The sequence below is a fragment of the Linepithema humile genome, chromosome 3 (assembly GCF_040581485.1).
Source record: "Linepithema humile isolate Giens D197 chromosome 3, Lhum_UNIL_v1.0, whole genome shotgun sequence".
Classification (NCBI taxonomy): domain Eukaryota; kingdom Metazoa; phylum Arthropoda; class Insecta; order Hymenoptera; family Formicidae; genus Linepithema; species Linepithema humile.
This window is the reverse complement of record NC_090130.1, coordinates 9,304,785-9,316,391: the sequence shown is the minus strand read 5'-3', so window position 1 is coordinate 9,316,391 and position 11,607 is coordinate 9,304,785. Positions and strand designations below refer to the sequence as shown.

The 11,607-nt window shown below is 35.9% G+C and overlaps 1 protein-coding gene across 8 annotated transcripts; it reads left to right on the top strand.

Moving 5' to 3' along the window:
* Positions 1-853: 853 nt before the first annotated feature.
* On the top strand, positions 854-11,463 carry LOC105674376 (serine-rich adhesin for platelets-like). 8 transcript variants are annotated; one of them, XM_067351107.1, is made up of 5 exons: positions 854-1,311; positions 1,579-1,654; positions 2,360-2,564; positions 2,640-3,932; positions 4,396-11,463. In XM_067351107.1, exons 3-5 carry the CDS (start codon positions 2,360-2,362, stop codon positions 8,430-8,432), a joined length of 5,535 nt encoding a protein of 1,844 aa, XP_067207208.1. In that variant the 5' UTR covers positions 854-1,311; positions 1,579-1,654; the 3' UTR covers positions 8,433-11,463. The 8 variants fall into 8 exon arrangements, with proteins under 8 accessions (XP_067207208.1, XP_012226057.2, XP_067207204.1 ...); XM_012370634.2 differs by adding an exon at positions 1,745-1,757 and having other exon boundaries at positions 855-1,311; positions 2,360-3,932; XM_067351103.1 differs by adding an exon at positions 1,745-1,816 and having other exon boundaries at positions 855-1,311; positions 2,360-3,932.
* The last annotated feature ends 144 nt before the right edge of the window (positions 11,464-11,607 follow it).

Sequence of the window (11,607 nt, the reverse complement as noted above, 5' to 3'; positions counted from 1 at the left end):
TAAGATTGTCTTAAGCACGGACTTACATTCGCTCTCTTCGTCACACATAGATTGTGTCTGACGAAGAGAGCGAATATAAGTTCGTGCTTAAGACGATCTTGAATATAAGAACGGACTATGAATACCGCCCTATGAATACCGCCCAATATTATCAATTTGTATCACCACGCCGGGTATCACATGTGCATACGCACGTACAGATATACACATATAGGCCGGTATTCATAGTCCGTTCTTATATTTAAGATTGTCTTAAGCACGGACTTATATTCGCTCTCTTCGTCACACATAGATTGTGTCTGACAAAGAGAGCGAATATAAGTTCGTGCTTAAGACGATCTTGAATATAAGAACGGACTATGAATACCGCCCATAGCGTTTTCGATTATACAGGATTTGAACGACCCAAGATTGGTTAATGACGTCATTGCAACCTCTCCACCAATGAAAGACTTGCATTTATAGTAAAATAGTGATTGATCAACCCTAGATCGTTCAAACCCCGTTTATTCGAAAACGCTAATACACACGCATTGTCGCCATTTTGTGTAGGGTGCCATGGCCGAAACCGGAAATCCTGCCGGCCTCAGCTCTTTTGACGAAGTTAGCGATCTAGTACTAGTATAGACATCTGTGTTCACAGCATGCTATTGCTAGATAATTTAATGAAACATTCCTGAACGTAATAGAGCGTCTTGTTTATTTATAGTTTATTCATTTATTCTTGTTCGTTTTTTTAGGGCAGGATTTTTTCCATTTTTTTTCGGGGATTACTTTTGGAAATCAAACGCAGTCAGCTTATCATTAGCGATAAAACAAACAGAATAAAAGTTTTATTTTAATTTATATAAAATAAATATTACTGATTCAAATAAAGACTTAATTATTTATAACAATATTAATGAAGAAAGAAATATATGCGTATGCGCATGCGCAGTTCAAAATTTGGCGCAATTTCCTACCTCGTCACGTGACTCGACTTATTATAGTTTCTTCTACCGTAGGTCTGTTCTTTATAGCTGAACTGGCTACACTAGTTCAGAATTGATCTTTTTCCCTCCATATTGGAAGGAGAAAGATAAACTCTGAACTAGTGCAACCAGTTCAGCTATAAAGAACAGACTTCGTGATTGCACGCCTAGAGTGCGTTCGGAAAACTCTGTTTATTGGGTGTTTTATCTATTGTCTATATTATACATAACGTATACTATACGTATACTATAATTTTCACTCTCCGTCTTTTACAACAAACAAGAGAGCACCGGAGAGTATTCTTTAGTTTTCCGGTTTCTGTAGGTTAAGAAAAATAAGGTACGCAATAAAGTGCACTTTGTATACAAGTATTTCTTTATTTCTAAAACGAAAAATCTTATCGAGTGTGCTGTAAGTAAATTTCTTTTCAATGCATCGTCGTAATCATTTTGAATCACACGGAGACAATAGTCGTTGATCTAAATATGATGTGTGACTCTTAAAACTCATCGAATCAATGTCCAATTTGTAAACATGTGACGCGATGTGATTATTGTATAATAACAAAGCATATCGTACGATGAATAACAAGATTTTATGTTTTAGGAGGACATTTGGGCAACTGACACAAATGAATATTAATCTGATAGTGAATCTCTTATGAACCTCTTGATGGAAAAAGGTAACCAAATTGATAATGTTTTATAATTGCATTTTCTAATTTTCTTTCAATTTCTTTTCTTGTTAATTAATTTTTTTATATTTTTTTTAGCATTTGGTTATGAGTGAGTTTTAGTACTTGATGTATTACATACTTTAAGAATATAAACTTTAAAACTTCAAGGTAGTGTAAGATAATTTACGTCATTTCACTGTTTGAAAAAGATGATAAGTCATAATTTTGTGACAACGAGATTAAGTTATATTTAAAAGTTAAAAAACCTTTACCTTTGCATGTGTAAAAGAGAAAAGTAAAATCAGTTCAATTACTGAAGTCCCAGATGCATTAGTGAGTTAAGTCATGAGATCGGTGGAATGATTTTATTTAAAGTACATCAAAAGTCATTTTTGCATAGTTTTTTCTCACCCAATTTAAGGTTATTTCACCTTTTGAGTATTATATTAATAATCAATAACGTGTTTTCAGTAAGTTAAATAAAAATGTCAAAATTGATCATTTAAGGTTAGATTTTTTCTGGCAAGTTTTCTGAAATCTATTATTTTCGACTTAACATTTTTTTCATGCGCAGCATCAATTTATTATATGTACATTTATTTATATGTTGTATATGTTACTTTAATGTAGTAAAAGTGATTGTATGATGACTTAGGCAGTGTGTATTGTAACTATAAGAGTTATAATTTGTCTATAACGAATATGTTACAGATGGACTTGAAGAGAAATAATTTGATTTTAAAGAAAAACTATAATGATTTTTCAATAAGAGACATTTCGGTGAGACTTACACCTATATCAGAGCAATTGAAAAAAACAAAAGTAAACATACATTGTCTTAAAGATTCTTATAATAAGAAGAGACGCAGATATTTTTGGAAATTTGGAAATTACAACCGTGAGAATAATCTCAAACGTAAGTTAATTCAGACTAAAAAAACGAAAGAAAATACGAAATCTACTATTGAAGTTACATCAAAATCAAATACAGATAAGATGGATAGGCACATACACTTACATGAGCAATCATGTGAAGAAGATAAAAATTCGTATGTAGAAGATACAGAGACGGATGATGAAATTTTTACTTTGTCGACACATGAAGCAGAGAGTGAAGAAGACTCAGAGTCTAATGACGAATCTGGCGTGTCTGCACGTACTTTATCATATGACTTTCATCGGAAGATTATTAGATCACTGTCATCTAACGTTGCAGCAAATAAAAAAACAAGCGGCAATTCTTTATCGTCACTTTCTTTAAACAATGGAATACATAAAAATAGGCATAAGCAGAATGATAAAACTTTTGTGTCTAAATATGACTTGTTTCAAAACAAAACTGAAAAACTATTACCAGAAAAACTGATGCGTAAACAGCGGAAACACGATTCCACAAATTTTATACAAAAACGGTTAAATAAGTGGAAGTTTAAAAGAAAGGCTTCACTTGATGAAGAATCATCAAGTGAGCTGCCTGTACCAAAGAGAAGATGTCAAAATATTATATTTGTTTCATCTGATAGTGAAGATAATGAAAATACAACTACAAGTAATGTAAAAGTGCTCTGTGATGGTGATCCAAGAAAGCCTCATTCATCTCATGAAAGACTGAATCAAGAAGAATCGCAAACAAGCATACAGATTACTCAAGAGGCACGGATTATTTTGACGAAATTAGAGCAGTTGAATGACGCAAATGCTATTAAATGGCGAGAGAAGAAAATGAAGAATGCTTCCAAGATGATTATATCTCAGCCACTAGTAGAAGAACAAATGGATAAATCAAAAGTAATTGATAGTAATGAAGAAGTATCAGAACGTAACAAGAGTTTGCACGTTGAGGTTGAAAGTCCAATTACTTTGAAACAGATCTATCAAAACGATAGATTAATTTCGTCAGAAAACGCTTGTCTAACAGAGAAAAAAGATAAAACATTACAGTTGAACAATCACAGTAATTTATCAAACATGAGGAAGCTAAGGAAGAAATACAAATTATTTAAAAGCCCTAAGGTTCTAATGATAGAACTGAAGAATTTACAAAGTTCTTCCAAGAATGGTAGATATTCAGCTACTGAGATTGATCGCTTAACGATTAAATTTATTAACTCTGTGATACAATCTAGTTCCTTATCTAAGTCTAACAAATCATTGTATAGATATGTGCACAGAAAGCAAAACATGACAAACATTGCTCGCACAGGGGATGATGCAAGCTCCAGCATGTGTGCACAAAGGATAGACGAGAGTTTTAAACGATCGGATAAAGAAGGTGCAACGAAAGGTACAACTATTTTCAAAACATTTATAATTCTATTTTTATATAGTTACAAAGTTAATTATACATCATTTGTATACCGTCGCTCTATGAAATACGTTTTTGCGCAACATTAGAGAAACAAGATTTAAGAGAAGCGTACATATTGTCATATGAGTCTTAAGAGACTACAATCTTATCAATTTAAATTATAACTTTATATTAATTTCACCTACAATCTTTTATGTGGTCTTGTAGAAATTTTGTTAAAGTTCCACGAAAGTATACATTCAGATAATCGTTTCATAGAAACCAAGCATACTCCTTTCGAGTTGAATTTTTTGATCAATTTTCTTTTCTTACAGCTAGTGGTTGTAGAATAATATTAATTAAATTATATTATACAATCATATTGATATTTTATTTGATTTTGTCATTAACAGTTATTCGTGTTTAACATGCTAATATTTGATTTTCATTTTTGTTGCAGACACTCAAGTCACGAACAACAGCGACACGAATGCATTTAAGATTCGTATAAATTGTAAATCCATGTCTATTATTCCACCAAGTCCAAATAATCTCTCATCGTTAAACACATCGAAAAAGAAGAGTAATTCGTCGCAGAAAACACTGCGTGAGATATGGCAAAATGCATTTCTAAAAGAAAAGTTGCCAGGAAAATCGGACCAGCAATCCACTTCGTCGCACTCAACGATGGCAGCAACTTCCTTTACGCGAAACTCATCGAAGAAATTAACGGATACAGAACATAAAAGTGTTTCTAGTGTTCCAGCTTCCATACCTACATCTTCCAAACAAAACAATACATCGACCGCATCTCGTGAAAAATGTGCTTCTTCGAGGAAGCAAGAAACATCATCAAAGTCAACGAGATCCAAATCTGAATTGTCTTTCACCGATACAAATTCTTCCGGTACCGCAAACATTAAAGAAACTATAGATAAGACTTTACTTCAACATAAAGACAGCACTGTGAAAAGTTCGGAAAAAGTCGGTGTAACTAAAAACGTCTTCAGGTGCAACGTGTGCAACGTTCATTTCGAGAACTACCGACAGCTGCAGATACATGAAACAAATTGTAACAATAGGCCTTTAGTGAAGACGAGATCGATTGAACCGAACCCTTCGGTTAGCAACGTGTCGAAACTCGCTATGGATCAAGTCAACAAGCACGAATCGAGGAAGTCGACATTGTCGAGATCACTACAGCATTCTTCCGTCAAGGATAAGGAAACAAAGTTGCCCTCAAATAAGATTGATCAATCTCTTGGCTTGAATAAACCGAAAATTACCTCATTCTCTTCACCGAAAGCAAGCACCGAAACTTTGTCGGTGAGAAAAATCAAGATCAAAAAATGTTTGTTAACCAAATTGGATCTAGACGCGCAAAGTAAAGAAAAACTTCAAAATACTTCTGTCGGAAGTGTCGGTAGCGTACAGTTAAAGTGCCCCGTTTGCTCTAACGTCTTCAAGAATTATGTACAGTGCTACAATCACTTGAAGAAACACTCGAATTTAAAACTTCGAAATGCGCATGAAAATTACAAGATGCAGTCTGTGGGCAATAAAAATAATGATAAGAATACGGAGAATTCGAAGATAGCCGAAGTAAGTTCAGAAAAAAGCGCCAATGTAATCGCCATCGATGAGCAAGAGAATATAAATAAACTACACGCGGTACCTCGCGTTCACGACAAAGTGTTAAACTCACCGGAAACGGAGAGCACGACGAAGCGAGAAGAACAGACGCTTTCTGCAGCGAGCAGTGCCGAGGGTGAGAAGAAAGGCCACTTCAAGATCTGCGAGTGCCACAAGACCGCCAAGACGAACGAGACCAACATTCAGATCGAGATAGTGATATCGTGCGACGTTTGTATGACACTGTTTCGACGTCACGATTGCTTCGAGGCGCACTATAAGCGCTCGAAGAAATGTATAAAGAATCGAAAACTCGGTAGAAAGCCGACGATTCTCTGCGGCAATTGCCACGAGACGTTCGACAGCGTACAGATAATGTGGCATCACCTGAAGACGTGGAGTCCCGAAATCAAGGGGATCTTTTCTTGCAACATATGCAAGGTGATGTTTCACGGACCCGGGCCGCACTTTTACAACCACTTTCACAACCACGTGTCGAAGCCGCGCTTCCTGGCCAGCCGCGTGTCGTTTCCGAAACGTTCTTACATCGGCGTGAAACTTGTCGAGCTGCCGACCGCGGACAGCACCGCTGCATGGGAAACTTACATCGAGATAGCCGACTACGTGTGCGAGAGGTGTAATGCGCCCTTCGTCGTGAAGCCGGATTTACTGGCGCATGAGAAGATCTGTCAAAGCAAGAATGTGAATATTTTGTTAATCTGCGGCTTCTGCAGTAAGACATTCTATGACAAAAAATTCTTCGAGCAGCACTCGTTGGAGCACAAGACGAAGCAAGACATTCATTCGCGTGCATCTCGCGTGGCCGTCACCGCCCTCACAAGTGTGTTCATCTGCAAAGTGTGCATGGCCATGTCGAAGTCTCGAAAGATGTTCGAGGAGCACTGGCTGACTCACGGCCCGCTGCAGGAGGTTTACGTCTGTTCTCAGTGCAAGAATCACTTCGACACCGTCGACCTGTTCCAGGAACACGCGATCACACACATGAACAGTAGCAAGAAGCAGTCGATCACGTGCAAGGTGATCTTTCGCGACGTCGGCAATCAGAATTTTGAAAGGAATTCGCAGGACGCCGTCTTGGGCGGCGAAGATCCATCTCGCGCGAATTCGGATTGTTTCACGAGAGAGCAGTCGGCTGGGAGTGTCGCGAGTAATGAGTCGCGCGAGGAATCATCGGCGGCTCCCACATCGCTAAATGTACTCGGTAAGATGATCGACAAGATGGCGAAGAACATCGCGAGCAAAAGCGGCAGAGACATGCCGCAGATCGCCCCGACGCCATCGCAACGTGCGGGGAAACATAATAGCAGGGCCTGTGCGGAGGATTGCTCGAATAATGTTACAAACAAGAGTAACAGGAGTAAATTGGAGAATTTACTCGCTAGCTCGGAAAAGAAGAAACTGACGATTATGTCAGAGAGTGAAGAGAGTGTGAGCGAGATCCAAAAATATATTGAGTGCTCTGGCAAACTCGCACAAGAAAACGCTGCGAAGTCCAATTTTGCCGTGATTTCCGATGAGCAGGAACTTTCAAACGATCTGACTCTGATGATTCTTGAAACCTCCAGCATCGCGAGCGAAAACTCAAATTCTAACGAAAACAATAACAAAAATCCTTCGAGAGAATCAGTGAGACAACTGGACGGAAATATAAATGTTCTCGAAGATAACGAGACATCTGTCGGCGACAAGAATATCGAATTCTCAACGACGACGACGACGACGACGATGATGACGACAACGACAACGACGACGGCGGTGACAACGCCGACGACAGGGGATGATCATGCAATCAAGAGTAGCGTGGGATCACGCGATCAAGAGAGCCCAAGTCGTCCGGCAGCTTCAAATGCAAACGATTCGAATAAAAATTCCGAGAAATTGTTGCCGGAAAATGTTATGAGCGTCGTGCCCAAGTCCTTTTTGCGCGTGAAATCCTTGAAAGAGCTGCAAGCACTGACAAGCCCTCGCCACCAATGCCATTTATGCGACTTGCAGTTCGAATCTCCTACCAAATTGAACCAACACTCTCAGACGCACGTGTCGATGACTCAGCAGAATGATCAAACACGTTCGCTCAACAATACGCGGCCAAAGCCGGAATTTGATCCTTCGCTTGTGTCCATGCAAGTCCAGAGCCGTCCTCTTTACTCGACGATGTGCAGCAACGCGCCTCTGCCTAACAGCACATCTTCGTCTGGCGGCATACTTTTATCTCATGACGCGCCTGTCAACTCGCAGTCACTCAACCAAAAGGTCAACCAAAAGGTCAACCAAAAGGTTAACCAAAAGATCAACCGAAAGATCAAGCAACCCAAACGCTTAGCAAACGCGTTCACTAACGCGTACGGCGCGTCAGCGAACAATCCTGCAAAAGTCTCATCGAGTAGAGCCCAGAACCAGAGCGGATTCCAATCGTTAATGCCAGCGAGTAATTCTGTTTCCGCGCCACAGCAATTAAGGCAGTCGCAGCAATTGCAGCAACCACAGCAACCACAGCAGAGGCTACAGACGCCAGTCTATCATCAAAACTTGCCGTACTGCATCGCCCAACCGGTAAATCGAACGGGCCAACTTCTTCAGCAGCGACAGCAGCAGAACATCGGCACTGCGAATGTCAAACTGTTCACGCAGGCCGCTTATCAAGCAGCCAAGCCGCTGTATTTGCAGCAACAGCAGCAAAAGCAGGTAAACGATCTTGACTACTTAATGAACATGTCTCACTCGATGGCATCGAACAACATGATGCCAATGAACTCGGGCAACGTTATGTACCTGCCTACAAACACGATGCAGCAGACACCGAGGGACCCGAGGAGCTGCTTCTCATACTATCCGAACTTTTAAGATTACCGAAACAAGTTTAGAAGTTTTACACAAGTATTCACTGAAGCACTGGCACGCAGTTGTCACACAACAACTGTGTCTTACGTGCTTCGGCTGTTGATAATGATTACGTTCTGCACGTGAGATAAATTATTCAATTTTTGCTGCTGACTAGCCGCAGAAAAGAATTTTATATCAAATATCACTATGATACGACAGTAGCCGCGGATTATAAAAGCAATTATGAGTTTAAATACTGTGGCCATTATATGAAAAACATGGTAAAAATTTGTATTCAGTCCGCGGCTGCTTCTGTACAGAGTAATTTTTTATATAAAATTTTCTCCGTGTGTTTAAAGCAACGCCCGGAACACCTACAGTTTAGTCTTTGCGACTGAGATATAAGTCTGTATTCTATTTGTTAATATATGTATATTAAATTTTCAATTAGAATTTCAGTATATTTAATCCAATCGCGAGCGCAATTGATACAATTGATACAATTGATACCTTTAAAAGCTGTATATATAATATATATATAATCTAACTGATATATATAACAATACTCCAACTGAAAAAAATATTCACATTTTGCTTGTTAAATATTTGTGTAAACTATATAAACTTTTTGAGAATTACCAAAATTTATTTCTATGTGTGTTATATTTTTAATTTTTTGATGTTTATTAATTAAACGCTGGTACTATTGTTTAGAGTATCAAAACGGAATATATACACGCCATAAATATATACGAGTTTTCAATGTAATTATAATTATATAATGAATGCATTGTGAAGAATCTGATCACTGAAGAGAAAAAGAAATCTTCAATTTTGCTGCTCTAATAAAATAATACTTATAGTCAGTTCAAGATCTGTTTTAAGCTCTAGTTATATTTAATTTTACACATTTGGACTTATTCGTATATTACACATATATATAAGTCCAAATGTGTAAAATTAACTAAAACAGATAAATGATTAGCAACTGTTGTGATATTGCATATGTAATTACTTAATCAGTTTAGATGACAGAAACAGAATATATATCTGTATTGTTTGTGAACTTTAAAAAGAAAGTTGAGAAACTTTCTTATATAAATAGGCGCTTTAGAGATAAAGCGCCTATTTATATAAGATCAATCACGTCTTAGATCATGCAATGAATAACATTTAGCAATGGTATCTAAATTTTTCAGAAGCTATTGCTAGAACATTACTGCTATAAATTCTATATGTGACAAACAATGTTTTCACAGATACGAAAAGTAGCGATACATTCTTGTTGCGATATCTAGAAATCTAACTACATCAGCGAAATATTTTTTTGAGTGTAGAGCAACGGAATTGAAGACTTCTTTTTCTCTTCAGTGATCAGATTCTTCACAATGCATTCATTATATAATTATAATTACATTGAAAACTCGCATACCTATATTTATGGCGTATATATATTCCGTTTTAGTGATACTCTAAACCAGGGATACGCAACTGGCGGCTCGCGGGCCGCATTCGGTCCTCGATCAAAGCTGCCAGTCTGGCAACTCTGCCCGTGACGTTCAAGCTTGACCTCCAGAAAGAAAGAAAAATAAACTGAATTATTAAAGCACAGCGCCGAATTGTTTTTTTACTTTTACATATAAATTATTTTTTATCGGAGCGTATTTTCGAATGACAAACGTTACAAGAGAAAATTTTTTTCTATAAAAAATGCGTGCATGTAGGAAACAATATTGTTGCATCCTCAAAATCGTTTAGATAGTTGAGTTCCTTTTTTATTTTTTATTTTGTTTGCTGATCTTTTTGTGGCCCACTATGTTACCTCTAATTTGACATTTGGCCCCCTAAAACATCTAGTTGCGTTTTCTTGCTCTAAACAATAGTACCAGTGTTTAATTAATGAACATAAAAAAATTTTAAATATAACATAAAAATAAATTTTGGTAATTCTCAAAAAGTTTACACAAATATTTAACAAGTAAAATGTGAATATTTTCCATGAAATTATAATTTTTAGCGATAAGTAATTTCGACACCTTAAATTCAAAATCTTGTATCTCGAATTTTTAACCAATTTTTATTTTACTTTTTCTGTCATAATATTATTATTTTCTATGTATCAAATGTTTTTTGAAGTAATTTCAAAAACTTATTTATTAATAACTTACAATTATTTTAAATTTAGAGTTTGACAAATTAATTCCAATATATAAATAAATAAGCAATTTGTAACATCTATAAAGCTTGGATTTTTACAAGGTTTTAGATTTAAGGTATCAATTTTTGTATTTTTAGAACATATGTCAGAAATACATTCTTATTAATATTATTAATTTGTTTCTCGAAAGAAGCAAGTTTATTTTTAATAAGCCTTCAAAGTCGTTGCAGTGAACGGTGGCCTTAGTAAAGTAAAAAAATAAATCTCAAAACTTTTCTGTTTATTTATCGTTAAAGATTCGGCTGAACGCTATGAGCGCTGTTACTGTTAATGTTTCTTTTCATATATATTAAAAAAAATAAAGACACTTGTCTGATAATACATATGTAATACTGTGCAACAAATTTAAAAATTAAGGAATTTTGTTTGTAGTTTAATTTTATTATTAGTGATATATATTATTTGTAGGTTTGTTTGCAAGCAACTTTTTATTGGTTATAATTTTGTAAAAAAATTATAAATTATATTAAATGGCTGACTTCAATGTTATTATTATAATTTATTTCTATCATTAAGATCTCTAGATCTTTGTTCAATAATCTGTACTTTATGTTTATAATATTTTGTTTTACTTTTGACAACATAATTTAGTTATGGTTTAGTTATTTATAGCAAAATTATTTCACCATATAATGTTATTTTAGTCTGTGATTGCAACTACGAATCTTTTCAAACACGGTCGCTATTAATTACATTGAAGAAAGCTATTTAATTAATTTTTTAAATTGAAAGTTGCGTGTGTCTTTTGGTAAATATTATTGCAAATAATTATGTGACACTTGCATGTATATGTAACATTATTACATTTTAATAAATCTATTTTAATAAATACAATGAATTAAGTATGATTGTAAAATAGATATGCTCTTGAAGAAATATTTTTTTGTGACTTACGTTCGTCTCCTTTATTCGGCACTTGAGCGACATCGTTCCTTACAATGATTATTATCCTAGCGATTTTGTGACAAATACTGCGAT